Source organism: Tamandua tetradactyla, chromosome 24 (genome assembly GCF_023851605.1).
Source record: "Tamandua tetradactyla isolate mTamTet1 chromosome 24, mTamTet1.pri, whole genome shotgun sequence".
In the NCBI taxonomy this organism is placed as follows: Eukaryota; Metazoa; Chordata; class Mammalia; order Pilosa; family Myrmecophagidae; genus Tamandua; species Tamandua tetradactyla.
This window is the reverse complement of record NC_135350.1, coordinates 53,870,141-53,892,423: the sequence shown is the minus strand read 5'-3', so window position 1 is coordinate 53,892,423 and position 22,283 is coordinate 53,870,141. Positions and strand designations below refer to the sequence as shown.

At 35.0% G+C, this 22,283-nt stretch overlaps 1 protein-coding gene across 3 annotated transcripts in view; it reads right to left on the bottom strand.

Annotated features, from left to right (window-relative positions):
* Positions 1-21,963, bottom strand: part of CDKL2 (cyclin dependent kinase like 2) — a 68,037-nt gene extending 46,074 nt beyond the window's left edge. The window contains exons 1-3 of one of the 3 annotated variants that reach the window (XM_077143153.1): positions 21,041-21,963; positions 19,318-19,518; positions 4,605-4,799 (exon numbers count right to left, since the gene is read on the bottom strand). In XM_077143153.1, coding sequence (XP_076999268.1) covers positions 4,605-4,799; positions 19,318-19,485 — 363 coding nt within the window. In that variant the 5' untranslated portion in view covers positions 19,486-19,518; positions 21,041-21,963. The remainder of the gene's footprint in view (positions 1-4,604; positions 4,800-19,317; positions 19,519-21,040) is intronic. The other 2 variants (XM_077143154.1, XM_077143156.1) reach the window with 2 other exon arrangements.
* Between the last annotated feature and the right edge of the window lie 320 nt (positions 21,964-22,283).

The following is a 22,283-nucleotide window of genomic DNA, read 5'->3' as shown; positions in this document are numbered from 1 at the left end:
TCAATTATTGCTTGAGCACCTGCCATGTGCAGGGCACTATTTTCATTCCTATAAAGATTATCACTAGAAGTACATAAAGGTGTCTCTGAGTTTAAAGTGGGTTGGGTAAGAAAGACCTAGTTGGGTAAGAAAGACCACTGATGCTTGAAATTTTATTTAAACAACTGAAGATACTTAGTGAAATATCATATTATTAATTGCCAAATTAATTGTTCAGTTAATGACTGCTTTCAAGATTGAGAGAGAAAAGCTATCTTTGAAGACTGGGAATGGCCAAGAAAAATCTTTATGAAAGGGGTGGGCTCTAAGATAGGTCTTTAATACTAAGTGTGACATCGCTAAATGTAGAAACAGAAAGGCAATCTAAGTTACAAGAAGATGTAACAAGGCGAGCAAAAGGGTGGAAATGGGAATATATCAGGAGACTGTGGGGTTTTCCCCCTAGAGTAGAGGTTGAATAGGGTCAGCCTCATCTGCCAGCCAGGGTGGTCAAGGCCATGGGAACCCATTGAAGTGATTTGATATTGTGCTGTTTAATGAAGACGTTGGCTATAAACCAGCTAAAGTAGAGAAAGGGACTGGAGAAGAGCAGTAGAACAACTATGAAGTGATAAGGTACTAATCCAGGCTGGTACTCAGAAGAATAGAAAGGAAAAGAAACAGTCTACAAATACTTTAAGTCAAGAATCAACATATGTTAGGAAATAGCTCAGGTATTTTATTTAAACCTAAGAATCTAAAAGAATGGAGGCTCTATTATCAAAAATAAACAAGTCTACCCAAAGAGTTAGTTTTTATGGAAAAATCAGTAGTTTAGTTTTAGCCACCTGGACTGCAGAGCACCCAGGTGGAAGCACTCATCAGGCAGTTAGAAATGTAAAGAGGGAGAAGCAGGGTCAGTTTCTAAAGGACAGTGTTTGGGGGGTGGAGGGGAATTGGACACTGGGAGAGAGGCAATATGAAAAACTCTACAGTTAGACAAAACAAATTATTAGGTCTAATTCTTTAATATAAATAAACTATATATGTATGTATACATCTATAGGTATGTATATATATAACTTCCTATGTATATACAAATATATATATATATTTGTTTTAAAACATTCAGAGTGCCAGCAACCTAAATGGCACTCTGCCATGCTGAGGATTTTGCATAGGCTACCAACATCTATTACCCTAGTAATGAAGGCACATTCAGTCCCAAATCACCTGTGCTGTAGCAGAAAGAGCTGAGCTAGGAGTTGGGAGACCTGAGCTCTAGTCTCAGGTTTTCAGTATAGCCACAGGTAACCTGAACTTTCTAGGTACATCTTCTTACACCCCAAATGAAGGGGCTGACTTATGTGATCTTCATGTTCCCTCCTATTTATACTCTATGACTTCAGAATAGAATTTAAGCATATTGACATGAGTAGAATTTTTGCTAAAATCTACCACTGCAGACTAGGGTGGTTAGGAAAAGTTTTATGAAAGGGTATGACCTAATAAATGATTATACCTAGTAATTTTGGCAGGAAAGCTATTTAAGCATCTACAAATACTTTGTAAAATCCTATACTATTTGGGTCAAATTTGAATTGATGGCAAACTTAAATTTGTTTTCCAAATATGTTTACTCAGCCTGGTTCACAAAAGGACTAAAATCCTATTTTTAAAAAATAACCACCTAGGGCTTATAAATATGAATACATATACAATGGATAATATTTATTTTTAATGTTTTTATTTTCGTTAATTGAGATGTTTCATCATTTGTGTATGTATATGTATACACATGCGTGTGTGTTTATTTGTTTATTCCCTTCCCTACCAGAATTATCTATCTACTTTAAGAATAAAAACATTAACTGCCCAGAAAACAAGACCTTAATTTTATTGCAAAAACATATATGCAACATAAAATTTGCCATCCTAACCATTTTTAATTGTGCAATTCAGTGGCATTAATTAAACTCACCATATTGTGTTACCATCATCACCATCCATTACCAGATTATTTTATCTCTCTAAACAAAAACTCTGTATCCATAAGCAATAATTCCATGTTTCCCTTTCCCCTCGGTCCCGGGTAACCTCTAATCTACTTTCTTTCTCTATCAATTTTCTTATTCTAGACATTTCAAATAAGTAGAATCATACAATATTTGTCCTTTTTGACTTACTATGCAATATTTTAATAATAATAGTAATGACAGCTAACATGGGAACTTAGTATGTATCAGGCACTATTCTAAGTCTTTTATATGCTTTTACTTTTATTTTATCCTTACAATAACCCTATAAGATAGGTCCTATTATTATTTCCATTTAATAGAGGGGCTTAGAGTGAGGATTTGAGAAGAGGTATTAGAGCTTTGAGGAGAGAGTATAAAAAATCATAATTTAAGAGTCTGAAGTAAATGGACTAAGAAAAACAGTATGATTGTCAGGCAACTAGAGTTCCCTTGAGGTAACTCATCATAAATCAGACTGCACTCAGTTCTTTCCCTATAAAAATTCACATTTTACACAATTTGAAGAGACACATGAACCCCTAAAGCTTTCCAGGGAACCACTGGATATTAATACCCTCTGCCTTAAAAAGACAGGATGGCACCCATGCCAGCAAAACTTGACTCTAAACTTCCTGAATGTATTAACATATACAAATGCAGAATATGTCATTAAATATGGGTTGATTAGTCATAAAGCATAAAAAAACAGAGGGGCGTCAAGGCAAATGTAGGTAGAGCCCATTCAAACTCTGTAAGGAAGAGACTAGAGGTATTTTTTTGCATACTGGTTCCATTGGCAAGCCTACCCTTAGCGTGGAAATGAATCTGGGGCTTTCAGCCATAAAACTTCAAGACATCAGCAAGACATCATTTTTGTTGAAGGATGAATCAGTCTTTCAGATTGATGCCATTAAATACCTGATTCACTGACCTCATGGTGGTCTGATTTTCTGCCACCCAACATTATACATCGCCATATACTGTGGAGATTGAATGTGTTAATCCCACGTGAACTTTATGTATTCTAATCCTGTAATAATTGCCTTTGTTTTGTAACTTTCTAATTTAATAAACTAGCATTCAATCTCCTGAGCTTGTTTAATTTGAGTCTGCCCTAAAAGACAGATAAGGTCTTAAAATTAGTTTGTCAAAATAAATTTTCTGAGTCTGGATCATTCCACCTTGGGAGTCTCTTACAGGAGAACAGAGAGCATCTCCCCAGATAGAAACTACAGTTCTGCTTCTACTGAGTAATTTTTCTATTACATATATTTCAACTACACAATATAACTCAACTATACTACAGTCTCAATTTAAATAATGAAAGATAGTGAAAAAAAAGAAAGACAGTGAATAGTAAAAAAAAACTGAAAAATATATCAAATGTTTAGGTGGTAGGCATGTGGATGATTTTTTTCTTTATGATTATCTTCAGTTTTCAAATGTTCTACCAGAAGCACACATTAATTTTATAATTGCATAAAAGATATCAATAAAATATTTTTCATTGCAGCATTATTCACAATAGCCAAAAGGTAGAAACAATATAACTGTCCATCAAAAAATGAACAGGTGAACAAAATGTGATACATGTGCACAATGAAATATTTTTTGGCCATAAGAAGGAATGCAGTTCTGAAACATGCTGCAGGAAGGATGACTCTTGAAAACATTATGCTGAATGAAATAAGCACATAAGGATAAGATTTCACTTATATGAAACATCTAGAAATAACAAATTTGTAGAGACAGAAAGAAAATTAGAGATTAGCTGGGGACAGGGAAAGTGGAGAAGGGGGAGTTTGCACTTGGTGATATAGGGTGTTCACAAATATTGGAAAATAACTAATTAAAAAAAAAAGTCAGAGTAAAGTCTGCAGTTCAGTTAATTAAAAAAAGAAAAATTTTATATAACAGTCAGAACTGATGTGCTAAATCATTCATTTTATATTTTATAGGTGTATTTTTCCTGGAGGTGCTTTTATATGAAACTCAAAGGATTAAAAAGGTAGTAATAGATTATGGGATAAGGACAGAGATTTTTCTTACTTTCATACTTCATAGAGTAGGCAAGAGAAACCTGAACTGACAAAAATATATGCATTCTTGGGTATACACATTTGTCAAAACTTATCACTTAATAATTGTATCATCTCAAAAAAAAAAAGATAGTAAACAAATATTTTACCTGTTAATAACATGCATAGCTGAAGTTCTTACTTAGGGGTGAAGTATACTGATGTCACAACTTTCAAATGCATAAACAAATAGGACATTAATAGGTAGCTAACATTGGGAATAACAGGAATAAATATGGGATAAAGTAAACATAGCAAAATGTTAAGTACAGAATCTAGGTGATGAGTATGTTTGTACATGGGTGTTCACTGCCTATTTCTTAAGCTTTTATTATGTCTTAAATTTTTCATAAGAAAATTTGGGAGGGTAGAACACGTATTATGGCATGTAAAGATTGACAAGTAACATAGTTCATTTAAATTACTTTATTGATTCGAACTTCAGTTTAAGCAAATATCTCATTTAATTAAATGACTAGTATCTAGAGACTCAATGATTGCAACATCATTATTTAAACCAAATACTTACATTGTGACTGTGACAAAATCCAATTCCATTAATAATCTGAAACAAATACTTTTGAACTATTTGATAGTCCAGTCCATTTGGAAAGAGTTCCAAGTCATCAAGAATTGTGTGATCAACAAATTCAAAGACTAGGTACCATCGTTTTTTTTTCTTACATACTTCCAACAGATTCACCAGATTTTCATGCCTCAATTGCTATTATTGAAAAAAATGAAAAACAGTTTGTGTAAGATGAAATTATTAGCAATTAGGCACAATCTAAACTATTTAAAATAGATCTTACCCTAAGGGAAAAAAAAACATCAAAAGAAAATGCATAAACAGTATAGATTTCAAAAGCATATTCTCATTTTTAAATTATAGTCGAAAGACTTTACTGCTCTTTTCTTCTCTCAGAAAACACAAGAAAACCAAAACAATGAGAAAAAAAGAAATGTAACTCCATCACTGATAAAAGTAAGAGGGCTCTTTCATCATTCCTACCCACAATATTCAGTGAATCTGTCAAATGTAGTTTTGATCAAACAAGGGTATAGGAAGAGTTCTCCAAAGTTGGTGACATTTCCTGAAATAAAAAAAGGAAAGGAAAGGAAACACAAAAACACCTTATTTTATATATATATATAAAAAATATATATATATATATAAAATATACATATAAAGGGAACAGGGTACATGGGCTGTCTAGTGAAAGCATCTCTAGAACTGAATGGCACCAAGGAACATTAGAGGAAGTAGGGCTGAATAAGTAATCACATAGAAACACATTTGCTGGAAGCAATCTGTCAGTGAGGCAGAGAGGAAGGCAAAACAATTAATTATGAGCAAACCTGCAACTACAACTATCAGAGACATTAAGGCTAACAGAACTCAATCCCACAGAAGGTCCTGTATCATAAGGAACATTATTATGAACCACAGTGGATTGCTGCTAGCCTGAAACAAAATCCTGGCCACTCTCCAAACAGCCAGTGCAGGAAGGACACACTTTGTTACAAAATAAGGCACAATCACAAAATGACCATTCCAGGATCTATGTAAAGACACTGTAAGAAAGAAGGAGGAAAGGAGAAAGGAACACAAACTTCAGGTGAACACACACCAGGAAAATATGTGACCACCTTTAAAGAGAAAGAAACCACTAGAACACAGCCTTCAAAATCCTCAGTGAAAGAAAGCATAATCGAGGAACTTTATACTCAACCAAACTGCCAGACTGTCATTTAAGTAAAGGACAACAGAAAAATTTTCAATGTGAAGAGTGAATCCATTCAGTACAGGATTAAGTCTTATACAAATGTGGGCATCCTAGTTACAAAATGGAAAGTGACTATTTTAAACCCAACAATGCAAATGATATTACTAACAAATGTAGGAAAAGGAATAGAAGATGCAAAGAAGAGTGCACATATGCTGATTTCCTTGTCAATGGATCAAAATGATATGTTTTGACCTGAAAATCCAAATTACCAAAGTTTAATTATATTTACATATTTAATGGTAAATACTAAGACAAACATCTTCTAAATTCATCTGGTAGATAGTGAGAGAGAGAACAGATACATAGTAATTACTTTACAAACAATTAAGTATATTATATAATACTATAGTTATAAACCAATAGCACAATAGTAACCAATAGCACAAAAGTAAAACCTTTCCCAATTACCAAAGGAAACACAACCAATACAAAACAAGGAATACGGAGACCACATGGAAAATATTTTTGAAACATAAAACAGCATGATAGTATTAAATAATAATAGCTAATACTTACATAATTCTTACCACATTCTAAGCACTATTCTAAGAACACAAACCCTGTGAAATAGCTATAATTATTCACCTGCTTTAAGATGAGAAAACTACACTAGATAGCAGTTAAGTAATTAACTTGTTCAAAGTCTCAGAGCAGTAATTGTCAAGGGCAGGATTAGAACCCAGTAAGTATGGCCTCTTTTTCGGAAAAATTTTAATTTTGATTGAATTTCTCTTTCTTGTCCAGGACACCCACCCTCTAAATTCACCCAGATCTGCGGCTGATTTCTACACAAGAAATTTAGATTTCTTCTATTTATTAGGCTATACTGACTCTAGAGGAAAAACAAATCAATGAAAACTAAGACCAAACTTCTCTATTACAATTTAATTATAAATAGACAATACTTACTTATTAAAAGAAAGGTCTCAAGTTGGATCACAAAGCACATTCCAAATATATTACTAGTTAAATGAATTAAGGTATATCTATACAATAAAATAAAATGCAGCAGTTAAAAAGAATGAAGTAACTCTATGTCCACTGTATGCAATAATTGCTAAGATATATTAAGTGGGGAAAAAAAGATGCAGGTAAGTGCGTAGAGTACGGTAGCACTTGATATATGCACATACCAACTCCATAAACACCCATATCTTTGCATATGAACAAAATCGCTCCGGTGGATGTATAATAAAGCAGTAAAGTAGTAGCTTACGAAAAGTAGAATAGGTGGTATACAAAGGTGGCAGGGAAACTCATAAAACAGACTTCTGTTACCTATTCAAAAATTAAAATAAGCAGAAAAATATGGATCATGAGAGCTTTTATTTTAAGTTAAAAAAAAAAAAAGCCCACACCATTGGAAACCAAGTTTATAAGAAATATTTATTAGAAAAATGGATTGGGAGTCTAGAGAAGGTTTGGAACCTGGAAAGCTCGGTTGCAGGAAGCACAGTCAAGGTCACACCCTGGATATTCCCAGTTAGGAAGCTTCCACTGACACCTTCACCACGGCCACCACTGAGCACAACTGCCTGTGCACACTAAACCCCATGGATATACTGAATAATCTCTAAACTCTGTTTCTAAACACTGCTTCTGTGTGTTATGCCTTTGGGTAGAACATTCCTTTGGTTAGCCTCCTTCACAGAAGGTAACTATAAGAGGATGGGAAGAGGGAGGATCTCCCACCTTCAGGTTATGTAGTGGGAGGCAGGGCATTGGATCTCAACACCACTATATAAAAAGAGGAGTTCTCATACGTACAGTATGAAGGGGTTCCACTTTTTTTCATACAGACAAAAAATGACCAAAGCTCATTTCGTGTTACAAATGGACATGCACTATTTGTTTGGTTCATTTATTCACTCATTAGGACTTTTGCACTAGCTTTTTGGCTGTAACATTCTTCTCCCAGATCTCTAGACGGCAGGCTTATTCCTGTCATTCAGGTCTCAGCCTCCTGTCACCTCCTCAGCCACTCTCTAGCATGTCACCCCCTTTAATTATTGTCATAGTACTATATAATAGTACTATCCCTATCTGATGTTTAATTGTTTTGTTTTTTTTAATGTGTCCTCTCCCGCTAGGATATAGTGCTCTCTATGAGAGGAGGGGCATTTTCTGTCTGTTCTCTACTATAATCCCCAGAACTAGAACAATCTCTAGCATCTAATGGGTGTTCAATAAATATATATAAACTCCAACATTATTCATTCATCAAATACTTACTGAACACCCACTATAGACCAGCTACTGGAGACCAAGATGCAAAAGCAAAATCTATCTCCCACAAAGCTAACAATCTGAGTAGAAAAAAGCATATAATGATATTTAGAGGAAACAGATTTCATAGAACAAATATATCATGGAGACAATGTCTCGGCTGTTTATCTAATATAAACATTTGCAACCAAGAGGGGGATAATTAATATAAACAGTTTTCAAAGAGTTAAAGCAGCAACCTTTAGCCTGAATAAATGATCTGATGTTTCAACCTGATTAATCATGATCACAAACTTATTTCCTATCATCTGATGACAGAAATACATTTCCCCTTAAAATCATGAAGGGAGGGAGTTAACAAATAAAAACACCTAATTATAATCTAGAGACAACTACGGCATTTCATTTACCATACCATTTTGTCACAAAAAGAAAGTATAGTGATAGTCCCAAAAAGCAATTAATAAGACAAATCATATTTAAAACTCTGAGTGGATTAAAAGGCTTAGTAAGGTTTGGGAATTGGTTTATTTTTAGAGAAAAACATTTTGTACTTTTTAGAAGAGATATAGAGTCTAAACGTGAAGAAGCTAAATTAAAATGTGAGATTAAGTTCCTCATAAGAAAAGATGCACATAGTAGAGCATACAACCTGTTAACAAAACAAACTGAACACCTTAATTTTACAAATTTCATAGCTTATTAGACTTAAATTTTCTGACAAATTCTATTTTAGAAAATTAAATGATGAGAGAATATCAATAGTTCTTTGAAGACTATTTTAGAAAATTTCTAATAGGATAAAACATTAACTTAATATTTTTTTACTCTTTATCAACAATTCAGACAATATCATCAGATAATTTCTCTTTCCCTGCTATCTGTAAACTTCTTCTTGCCAAATTTTCCACAGCAGCCCTAACCCAGCCAATATGATTAAAATACAGACTATTGGTTCCACATATTCTCTCTCTCTCTTTGTGTATATATGTGTGTATATATATATTTATAAATATGTATATATAGATATATATTTTTGGATGGTCTGGGAATCGAACCCGGATCTCCTGCATAGAAGGTGAGCACTCTACTACCAGCACATCCTTGCACCCTGTGTGTATACATTTTTAAAAGCAAGTGTTTACCACATTTGATAGTGGCAGACCAGGTAACTAAGATGAACTCTCTTTCTTAGGTTCCTAGTTGCTAAAACAAATACCATACAATGGGTTGGCTTAAACAATGGGCATTTATTGGCTCACAGTTTTGAGGCTAAGAAAAGTACAAATCACAGTCATTAGCAAGGCTATGCTTTCTCTCTGAAGACTGTGGCATTCTGGGTTGGCTGCTGAGAATACTTTGAAACCATAGCTTTTCTCTTACATGGCAATGCACATGGCAGCATCTTTTCCTTTCTCTTCCGGGTTCCACTGACTTCAAGCTTCTGGCTGCTATCCATAGCTTCTCTACTGTGTCCAATTTTCATTGCTTATAAGAACTTCAGCCATACTGGATTAAGGCCCATCCTCATTCAGTGTGGGCACACCTTAACTAACAACACCTTCAAAGGTCCTATTTACAAATGGGTTCACACCCACAGGACTTGCACATGTCTTTGTAGGGGTTATAATTCAATCCCCAGTAGTCCCTCTACTGAAAAGTCTTAAAAACTTGGACAAAGATTTTTAAAATTGTATTAAAAACATCAAAGAGCTAAGAAGATAATGAAGAATTACTGGGCCAAAATCAAGAACAGGAAAACCCAAAGAGGTAAGTAAGTTCAGGACTGAAAGATGTTTTTCACCTGATTTTTGTGGCCTCATGAAGCTAAGGGGGAAAAGTCAAAGCCCAAAAATCTGCCAAAGGTCTCTGATACCCCATCTTTAATTTAAGCTGGAACCCTAAAAACTACACCTTCAGTGTAAAAATAAACAGAAATAAGCCATCTCTTCATAGACTTCACATTATCTGTTTAGTTAAATGAACCCATAGGAAATTGAGATATCACAATTATCAGATATGGGCTATAGAAAAGACTATAATTTAAACAGTCAAGGAAGCAAAATAAAGAGTTAAAAAGACTATAATTTAAATAGTCAAGGAAGTGAAATACAGAATTTTAGCAGCAAATTGGAATCTATAGAAGGAATGAAGTTCTGAGGCACGCAATTAGGTGAATGAACCTTAAGGACTGCAGGTTGAGTGAAATGGCAGAAACAAAAAAAGACAAAATATTATCATGCCTCACTCATGTAGACTAACTATAATACACAAATTTGGTGAACTGAAATCAAGAGCATGGGTTACCACATTGTGGCCTACCATAAAAAGTCCTAGATTTTAATCTCTTATTAGCAGTCACATATATTCAAGAATTGTAATTGTTATTTCTTAATCTGAGATACTGAGTTGTTTGTATAACATGATCGTTCCCTGAAACTTTAGGTATTTATGTGACACATGGGACTAAAAGTTAGAGTTCTAAAGTTATGAAAGTCAGCAGTACCCCATAAAGGAACTGTTTAAAAAGTTGAAAAAGTGATCAGACTTTGACAAGAAATATGAATGAAGCCGATCTGGACAGGACTGAAAATCAGAATGCAGGGTAAAGGATGATATGGTCCTTATTTTAAAACTTCAACGTCTGTGTACAAAAAAAGGGAGAAATGTTTATTCGGTGCAAAATTTATATTTCGTGTAGTGTATTACCTAATTTAACTTGTATGGTCAGTTTAGTTGAACACCAAAATTACATGGAATCATGAATAGGGCCTGAGATCTTGTTGGTTTGTACAGGTTAGTGTGATGCCCCAATATATCCCAGAATAAGTTAGGCAGTGAATAAAAAAGTATTTTGCAAAGTCCCCTTGGGGGACTTGGAAGAAAGGAGGAAAAATTCAACATCCCATTTGTGGAATTCGGGATATTCTTGCAAGTAGTTGGGACAACAAAATCAATAGGCTGAACCTACATCTTGGGGTTCGACCCTATAAAACTTATTCCCGCAAAGGAGAAGTTAAGCCTACTTATAATAATACCTAAGAGTCAACCCCAGAGAACATCTTTTGTTGCTCAGGTGTGGCCTTCTCTCTAAGTCAACTTGGCAGGTGAACTCACTAACCTCCCTTTATGTGGGACATGACTCCCAGGGGTGTAAATCTCCCTGGCAACATGGGACAGAATTCCCAGATGAGCAACGACCTAGTATTATGGGATTGAGAATGCCTTCTTGACCAAAACAGGGAAGAGAGAAATGAGACAAAATAAAGTTTCAGTGGCTGAGAGATTTCAAGCAGAGCCAAGAGGTTATTCTCATGCATTATATAGATATTACTTTTTAGTTTATGATGTATTGGAGTGGCTGGAAGAACCTGAAACTGTTGAACTGTATCCTAGTAGCCTTGATTCTTGAAGATGATTGTATAATGATACAGCTTTTACAATGTGACTATGTGACTGTGAAAACCTTGTGTCTGATGTTCCTTTTATCCAGGGTATGGACAGATGAGTAAAAAACAAGGATAAAAAATATATAAATAATAGAGGGTGATAAAGGATAAAAATTGGGTAGACTGAAATACTGGTGGTCAATAAGAGGGATGGTTAAAGAGTATGGGATATATGAATTTTTTCTTTTTCCTTTTTCTTTCTTTTTCTGGAGTGATGCAAATGCTCTAAAAATGACCATGGTGATGAAAACACAACTATATGATGATATTGTGAGCCACTGATTGTATACTTTTGATAGACTACATGTGTGTGAAGATTTCTCAACAAAAATATATTTTTTAAAATTGGAATTTATAAAAAAAAGAAATGCAAACTTTAGAACTGAAAAAATAAAATATCTGTAATTAAGAAATCAATTGTTGAGTTTAACAACATATTATGTATTGCCTAATAAGCACTGACCAAATATTTGGGAATTTGAAGGGAGAAAAAGACAGTTCTGCGTTAATAGTAGGAGACTTAAAAATATCTCTTTCAATAATAGAACATCTAGACAGAAGACCAATAAGAAATAGGACATTTAAATGATACAATAAACCAACTAAACCTAACAGACATATACTGAACATTTCATCCAGCAGCAGCAGAATACATATTCTTCTCTTAGTGTGCATAGGTCATTCTCTAGGATAGACCATATATTAGGTCATAAAACAGGTCTCAATAAATTTTAAAATACTGAACTCCTACAATGTATTTTCTCTGACCACAGAGGAACAAAGGTGGAAATCAATACAGAGGGAGTACTGGATAGGTCACAAATATGTGCAAACTAAACAAAATGCTTTTAAACATGAGGACAGCATCACCCTACTAACAAACCCAAAGATTTTACAAGAAAATTACAGACCAATATCTTCCATGAATATAGATGCAAAATTCCTCAACTAAATACTAGCAAACCAAATCCAACAGCACATTAAAAGAATTATAAACTATGATCAAATGGGATTTATTCCAGGTATGCAAGGATGGTTCAACATAAGAAAATCAATCAATGTAGTATACCACATTAATAAAATGAAGGAAAAAACCCACATGATCATTTCATTTTATGCAAAAAAGGCATTTGACAAAATCTAGCACTTCTTGGTTAAACACACTCAGAAAACTAGGAATAGAAGGAAATGTCTTCAAAATGATGAAGGGCACATATGAAAAACCCGCAACTAAAATAAATTCAATGATGACAGACTGAAAGCTCTTCCATAAGATTAGGAACAAGACAAAAGATACTCACTGTTACCACTGCTATTCAATATTGTACTGGAAGTTCTAGCCAGAGTGATTAGGCAAGAAAAGGAAATAAAAGGCACTGAAATTGGAAAGGAAAAGTAACACTTTCCCTATTTGCAGATGACATGATCCTATGTACAAAAAATCTTGAAAAATCCAGAGCAAAACTCCTCAGTTTTTTTCAAAGTTTTTACAAAGATCAGTAATGTTTCCATACACTAGTAATGAACAATCTGAGGAGGAAATTGGGGGGAAAATTCCATTTACAATACAATGGAATTTACTAAAAAAATCTAATATCTAGGAATAAGCCTAACCAAGGATGAAAACTACAAAACACTGCTAAAAGAAATTAAAGAAGACCTAAATAAATGGAAAGATATTCTGTGTTCATAGATTGGAAGACTAAGTATTGTTAAGAAGTCAATTCAACCCAAAGCTTCTTACAGATGCAGCACAATCTTGAGCAAAATTCCAACAACCTCTCTTGTAGAAATAGAAAAGCCAATCCTCAAATTTATATGGAAGTGTAAGGGGCTCCACCCTCAATATTGGGGTTTGTTCATATGAAACTTTAACCCCGCAAAGGATAGACTACGTCTACTTAAAATTAGGACTAAGAGTCACCCCCAGAGAACCTCTTTTGTTGCTCAGCTGTGGCCCATCTCTCGTGCAGCCATAACAGCAAGCAAACTCACAGCCCTCCCGTTTCTATGTGGGACATGACTCCCAGGAATGTAAACCTCCCTGTTAACGTGGGATAGAAATTCTAAAATGAGCTGGGGCTCAACATTATGGGATTGAGAAAACCTTCCGGGAAGAGAGAAATGAGACAAAATAAAGTGTCAGTGGCTGAGAGATTTCAAACAGAATCGAGAAGTTATCCTAGAGGCTATTCTTATGCATTATATAGATTTCCCCTTTTTAGTGTAAGGTGTATTAGAGAGGCTAGAGGGAAGTGCCTGAAACTGTATAGCTGTGTTCCAGTAGCCATGTTTCTTGAAGATGATTGTATAATGATATAGCTTCTGTAATGTGACTATGTGATTGTAAAAACCTTGTGTCTGATGCTTCTTTTACCTATCTTATGGACAGATGAGTAAAACATATGGATTAAAAATAAATAAATAATAGGGGGAACAAATGTTAAAATAAATTTAGTAGACTGAAATGCTAGTGGTCAATGAAAGGGAGTGGTAAGGGGTATAGAAAAAAATAGGGGGAGCAAAGGTTAAAATCCATTGAGTAGATGGAAATACTAGTGAACAATGTCAGGGAGGGGTAAGGGGTATGGTATGTGTGGGCTATTTTCTTTTTCTGGGGTGATATAAATGTTCTAAAAAATGATCATGGTGATGAACATACTACCATGTGATGATGTTGTGAGCCAATGACTGTGCACCATACACAGAATGTTTGTATTTTAAGAATGTTTATGTTTGTATGTTGTTTTGGTTTGATAATAACAAATAAATTAAATTAAAAATAACTAAATAACAGGGAAACAAATGTTAAAAAAATAATAATAAAATAGATACATGGAGAAAAAATGTACTTATTGCAAACTATGGACTATAGTTAACAGTAATATTTTAATATTCTTTCATTAACAGTTAACAAATGTACCACACTAATATTATTGGTCAATGGGTGGATGGGGGTGGGGAGGGAAAAGGGGTTTAGGAGGATTTAGGTTTTTTTGTTTTTTTTTTATTAATTAAAAAAAAAATTAACTAACACAACATTTAGAAATCATTCCATTCTACATATGCAATCAGTAATTCTTAATATCATCACATAGATGTGTGATCATCATTTCTTAGTACATTTGCATCGATTTAGGAAAAGAACTAGCAAAACAACAGAAAAAGATATAGAATAATATAGAGAAAAAAATAAAAATAATAATAAAAATAAAAAATAAAAAAATATATAAAAAAGAAAAAAACAAAAAACACAAACAAACAAAAAAAACTATAGCTCAGATGCAGCTTCATTCAGTGTTTTAACATAATTACATTACAATCAGATAGTATTGTGCTGTCCATTTTTGAGTTTTTGTATCTAGTTCTGTTGCACAGTCTGTAACCCTTCAGCTCCAATTACCCATTGTCTTACCCTGTTTCTAACTCCTGATGGTCTCTGTTACCAATGACATATTCCAAGTTTATTCTCTAATGTCGGTTCACATCAGTGGGACCATACAGTATTTGTCCTTTAGTTTTTGGCTAGTCTCACTCAGCATAATGTTCTCTAGGTCCATCCATGTTATTACATGCTTCATAAGTTTATTCTGTCTTAAAGCTGCATAATATTCCATCGTATGTATACACCACAGTTTGTTTAGCCACTCGTCTGTTGATGGACATTTTGGCTATTTCCATCTCTTTGCAATTGTAAATAATGCTGCTATAAACATTGGTGTGCAAATGTCTGTTTGTGTCTTTGCCCTTAAGTCCTTTGAGTAGATACCTAGCAATGGTATTGCTGGGTCGTATAGCAATTCTATATTCAGTTTTTTGAGGAACCGCCAAACTGCCTTCCACAGTGGTTGCACCATTTGACATTCCCACCAACAGTGGATAAGTGTGCCTCTTTCTCCGCATCCTCTCCAGCACTTGTCATTTTCTGTTTTGTTGATAATAGCCATTCTGGTGGGTGTGAGATGATATCTTATTGTGGTTTTGATTTGCATTTCTCTAATGGCCAGGGACATTGAGCATCTCTTCATGTGTCTTTTGGCCATTTGTATTTCCTCTTCTGAGAGGTGTCTGTTCAAGTCTTTTTCCCATTTTGTAATTGGGTTGGCTGTCTTTTTGTTATTGAGTTGAACAATCTCTTTATAAATTCTGGATAGTAGACCTTTATCCGATATGTCGTTTCCAAATATTGTCTCCCATTGTGTAGGCTGTCTTTCTACTTTATTGATGAAGTTCTTTGATGCACAAAAGTGTTTAATTTTGAGGAGTTCCCATTTATTTATTTCCTTCTTCAGTGCTCTTGCTTTAGGTTTAAGGTCCATAAAACTGCCTCCAATTGTAAGATTCATAAGATATCTCCCTACATTTTCCTCTAACTGTTTTATGGTCTTAGACCTAATGTTTAGATCTTTGATCCATTTTGAGTTAACTTTTGTGTAGGGTGTGAGATATGGGTCTTCTTTCATTCTTTTGCATATGGATATCCAGTTCTCTAGGCACCATTTGTTGAAGAGACTGTTCTGTCCCAGGTGAGTTGGCTTGACTGCCTTATCAAAGATCAAATGTCCATAGATGAGAGGGTCTATATCTGAGCACTCTATTCGATTCCATTGGTCGATATAGCTATCTTTATGCCAACACCATGCTGTTTTGACCACTGTGGCTTCATAATATGCCTTAAAGTCCGGCAGCATGAGACCTCCAGCTTCGTTTTTTTTCCTCAAGATACTTTTAGCAATTCGGGGCACCCTGCCCTTCCAGATGAATTTGCTTATTGGTTTTTCTATTTCCGAAAAATAAGTTGTTGGGATTTTGATTGGTATTGCATTGAATCTGTAAATCAATTTAGGTAGGATTGACATCTTAACTATATTTAGTCTTCCAATCCATGAACACGGTATGCCCTTCCATCTATTTAGGTCTTCTGTGATTTCTTTTAACAGTTTTTTGTAGTTTTCTTTGTATAGGTTTTTTGTCTCTTTAGTTAAATTTATTCCTAGGTATTTTATTCTTTTAGTTGCAATTGTAAATGGAATTCGTTTCTTAGGATTTAGGTTTTATTTTTTATTTTTATTTACTTTCTGGAGTAATGAAAATGTTCCAAAATTGATTATGGGGATGTATGCACAACTGTGTGATGATACTGTGAGCCAGTTATTGTATACTTCAGATGGTCTGTATGGTGTGCGAGTGAATTTCAATAAAACTGTATTAAAAAAAAAAAAAGAGAAAGGGGCGCCAAACAGCCAAAACTATCTTGAAAAAGAACAAAGTTGTAGGATTCGCACTTGCTAATTTTAAAACTTATTATAAAGCTACAGTAATCAAAACAGCATGGTACCGGCACAAGAGCAGTCATACAGATGAATGGAATTGAACTGAGAATTCAAAAATAACCCACCACTTCTACAACCAAATGATTTTTCTGTGAATCTATAACTGTTCTAATAAAAAACAAAGTTTAACACGCAACAGTGTTAGCATAATATAGAAGGGGATAACTGTAATTAAAATATTGTAAGGTTTTTGTATTATCTGGGAGAAGAATAAAGGCATTGAATAATGTTGGACTTATTAAACCTCTAGGTAACCATTAAAAATACAGAAACAGGGCAGTGCAATCGTGGCTCAGTGGCAGAATTCTCGTCTGCCATGCCAGAGACCTGGGTTTGATCCTCAAAGCCTGCCTACGCAAAACAAACAAACAAACAAATAAAAAAATATATATAAACACAAAGTATCATTCCCAAATTATTAGAGGGAAATAAAGAAATATTGTATAATATATTCAAAGTAAGAAAAGCAAAAGAAATATAGGACTGCTAAGACAAATGGTACACATTAAGACGGTAGATTTAAACCAGACTACAACAGAAATTACAATACATGTGAAAGGACTAAATGTGTCAATCAAAAGGCAAAAACTGTTCAACAGGATTAAAAGCAAAATGTAACTATATAATGTTTACAATCATCAAAAAATAATGCAGAAAAATTGAAAACAAAAAGATGCAAACACTGATCAGAATTAAATTGGTATTGTCATATTAATTTCAGACAAAATAGACTTTAAGAGAAAATATTACTATAATAAAAAGGGTTGTTTCATTATGTTAAAAGGAAGATATATTAATTCGCAATTTGATGCACAAATAATATGGCCCTTCAGTATACAAAGTTAAAAAGTAATTGAAATACCAAGAAAGACAAACAAATCCATAATCACACTGGAAGTTTTTTATACCCCTCTTCTCAGTATGGGGCAGAACAAACATAAAAAATAACAGCAAGGATTTAGAAGATCTGAACATCACCATTAACAAACCTGACTTAATGGACATACATAGAATACTTTTCAAGTACACAATGAACCTTTTTTTCTTAATTTATTACATTCTGATCCAAGAAGCAAACCTTAAAAATTTCCAAAGGAATAAAATCTTATACAATTTATACTCAGATCACAGGGCAACTGAGTCACAAATAAATAACCAGGGGAGAAAACTTAGAAAATTTTCACATTTGGAAATTAAGAAATATTCTTTTACATAACTCAGAGGGTAAAGAAATATTCTTTTACATAACTCAGAGGGTAAAGAAATATTCTTTTACATAACTCAGAGGTTAAAGAAAATGTAATGGAAATAAGAAAATACTTTGAGCTGATGATCAAAATTTCTGGGATACAGACCAAGCTGTTCTTAGAGGGAAATGTAGCCTTAAATACATATATGGGAAAAGAAGTCTGGAAATTAATGAAGTAAGCATCCATTTCAACAAGTTAGGAAAAAGAATAGCAAATTAAACCTGTGTAAAGTAAACAGAAGGAATAAAATAAGATAAAAAATGAATGAAATATAAATACAGGTGATCAACTAGACCAAACATTGATCTTCTAAAGATAAATAAAACTGATAACTTCTGATGAGAATGATTAAAATGGGAAAGAGAGACAAGAAAAAGTTAACATAGTAGCCTTGAGAACACTTTGCTTAGAAAGTCTTTTTTATAAAGTTGGTCTTTGGCTGGCATGTGGGAATTTGGATTTCACCAGGGTCTCTTTTACTTCCAGAAATGATGAGTGGCTTACTGTGCAAATAATATGGTTTATGTTGAACACCCACTATCCTTCTGGGAGTATACAATTTTGGCATATGTTAGAATGGTGTCTATGTGACCAGCTCCCAGTAAAAATCCTGGACAAAGTCACTTATGAGTTTCACTGGTAGACAACATTTCACATGTATTGTTACAACTCATTGCTGGAGGAATTAAGTGCAGATACCCTATGGGACTTCACTAGAAGAGGACTCCTGAAAGCTTGTACCATGTTTCCTCCAGACTTTGCCCAATGCACCTTTTCCCTTTGCTGTTTTTGCTGTATGTCCTTTCATTGATAAATCATAGCCAGGAGTACAGCTATGTGCTGAGTCCTTTGAGTCCTCCTAGTGAATCATCGAACCTGGGAGTCATCTTTGGGACCCCTGACACAAAAAAGATAGATAATTGATGACAGAAAGACAGATAAAAAGAGAGAGAGATGATAGAGATAGGTAGGTAGATAAGAAACAAATACTTTTAAAATCATGTAAAGATTCAAGAGATGAATAAATACATGCATAATCATTTTATTTCTCCTTATTGCCAAAAAAGAAATTAATACTTTAAACCTAACTAGAAAAATAAAAATACAAAAACCAGTAATTTTTTTCCTGAAAAGCTCAATCTTGATCAAAATACAATTCCTATTTCTTTCAACTCAACATATATATTTACTCACCTTTAGTAACTTGATTTCTCGCATAGCAATTTTTTTAACCATTTTGTCATCATCACTTTCTAAGAACTTCTTGATTGCCACAATTCTTCCACTATCTTTATTCCTACACTTCACCACCATTCCATAGCTTCCTTCTCCAACCAATCCTAAATTCTCATATTTCTCCATTTTAATTTAAAACCAGTATGAATTTTTTTCTTACTGTGAAAAGCAAAACACAGAGTTAATAATATTGAGTATATTTATTTCCTCTACTCTCCTAGCAAATTAATTCTTCTCCACTTGTTATCAGTGTTAGAGCAGTCACTGTGCTGATGGTTGTCCTGTGGTGACTCACAATTTTTTATTCTGTTTTCACACTTAAGCTATGTTTTCAAAATATTCAGACACATTCCACATTAGAAAAAGCAAATGGAGCTGAAGCCATTAACTTTAAATTTTATTTCATGTTAATGAAATGCAATATTTTTAATTTAGATAAAGCCACACTTGAACTATCATAAAGAACAATTACAGCTCACTTAAGAAAAGCATAATTCCTTTTCACTCAAAGTTGAAAAAGGTACAATTTAATTTGGCCTTAATGAAGATCAAATTCATTTTTTTCTACCAGCTTAAAAAAAATCAAAGTAAAAATCTTTATGCACTTTCTATTCAATGGGAAAAGATATTTGTGCACAAATGATTGCATGCCCAGTTAACACTAGGTATCTTGGACAAAATATTTGTCTTTACTTTTCTAACAGAGAATTAATTAAATTCACAGTACATAAGCTATTTAAAAAAAAAACCTGGATACAATCTTTCAAATATCCTGTTAGTGATTACTCCTTTTAACTATGATCATTTAAATTTCGTTTTTGGAATTCTTTCACATCCCATTAGGTGGCACTTTCTGGATAAGGGCAATCCTAAGAAAATTTTTCTTGCTTTACTTATTGATGATGAAAGTCAACACCAATTCAAGTTATTCCTTATTTTATTACCAGTTTTAACGGTAGATTCTACTGGGCTTATTTACAGATCAGTGTCCCCAAACACTAACTTTCCACACATTTGATATTTCAATTTCTGGCACTACAATTTTTAATAAATTCTTTTTTATTTGAAAAAATTCTCAATGTAAATCTATCCCTCCCTTTCATTTTTTTTTTCTTCCATAAGCAGAAGAAATTTTATTAAGGACTAGGTTCTAAAGTTTATCATACATCGGACAAAAATAGAGAATCTATAACCTGGATAATTTTTAAACATTTTGCCATGTGTCCTCAATATTTGAAAATGCAAAGTGTATAGAAACAAAAATTACCTTGAGCATGTTGTTCTGAAGTGTATCACAAGCTTACATTATGCAAGTTATTCTCCCAACCTACTGCACATTTGGACACACCACGTGAACACACCTTCTTTAAGTGGCACTGTCTACAAACACCTTAAAAGTATTAGGTCATTCAGAGTCCCTTGTTTCCCGAAACAGTTACTCATACACCGTAACTTTTCGTGCCTTCTACCCTTAAACCTAAGGGCAACAGAAACTAAAAAGCAGCACAGCTAACTGGAAATGTGGTATTCTGGACATGTGTCACGTAAGCAAATTATTCCAATACTAATAATTTACATGATATGCTTGGATAATGCTAATTTTTAATTTTGCTAAGACAGATCGAAATCTAAACTGATTCAGATGGATAAAACGAGATAATACGTTAAATATTTTACTTACTGTGTCTTTAAAAGTCCCTCACATGGAAAGATATTCAACTTGGAAGGTTTTCAACTTGGAAACAAATTCGAGGTGAAATGCATCTCAGTCACCGGCCTAAAAGATGCTGGCTAGCAAACCAGCAATTCCAGTGCTGTCGTGATTTCTTCAACCGACACAGTTACGGGTCCCAGGTGAAGCAGGCAGGGAGGCAGATGGGCCTCGGCCCGCCGCAGGTTCACACTCGGGAGGACCGCGGGCCGCATGCCGTCGTCGTCAAGGCAACGACCTCACTATGTCCCCAACCATAGGCACAAAGTCTCCAGAGAGAGATACGGCCTAGGTCAGACGGCGTCCACCGCAAACACCAACAGCCGGTAAGGCCAAGGCCTGTAGAGAAATCAGCTGGAGGTGAGAGGGCACCGCCCGCGGTTCAGACGACGCACAGTCCCTGGAGTCTGAGAACCAGCGCACTCCAAGCAGCGCCGGGCGAAGGCGTGGCCACCTAGCTGCAAGGGGGTGGGCCCTCCCACGGCCCCGTCCGCCCCGAGGAGCCGGTCCTCCCTTGTTCTGATTGGCCAATCCCTGTCGTCGTGAGCTATGATTGGCTTAGCCCCAACGATCCCGCTCCCCCAGGTTCTGATCCTTGGCGCGAAGGCTGCCTCATCCCCTACAGACCTACGTTCGAAACTTACGGGGACGACTTTTCCGCCTTTGCGGGATACCCCTTTTCCCAACTGATGACAAGACGGGGTTCTTGGGGCTCACGGTAAGGGTAAGGGAAGTGGTGTTCGTGTAGGACCTGGAGAAGAAGTCGAGGGGAAGTGTGCTAAGAGCGGGATATGGAGCGTTCCTTCCAGCCTCCCAGCTGGGCGGCAGGCGGGCCCCGGGCGCCCTCACCCGGGAGGTTTGGGTCCCGGTCGTCTTTCAACTCTTTCACACCTGAGCGGTGGGGACCAGGTCTGGGCCACGTACGAGATGAGGATGACGATCTAGGAGGTGATAATAGAGGAGGAGAAATGAAAGGAGGTTGTCGACCACAGACATTAGGAGGAGCTTCAGGAGGACAGCCTGGACACTGAAAGCGAGGGAAGATTTTAGAGTAGAGAGATAGAGTGGAGAAAGAGAAGCCATGAATGAAATGAGAAAAGTGTTGGGATGGTTGGGAAACTAGAAATGATGTGCAGTACTGGAGTGTGGCAACCAAGTGGAGTCTGAGGATGCGATGTTTAAATCTTGTCTTTAAATATAAAAATATTTATGA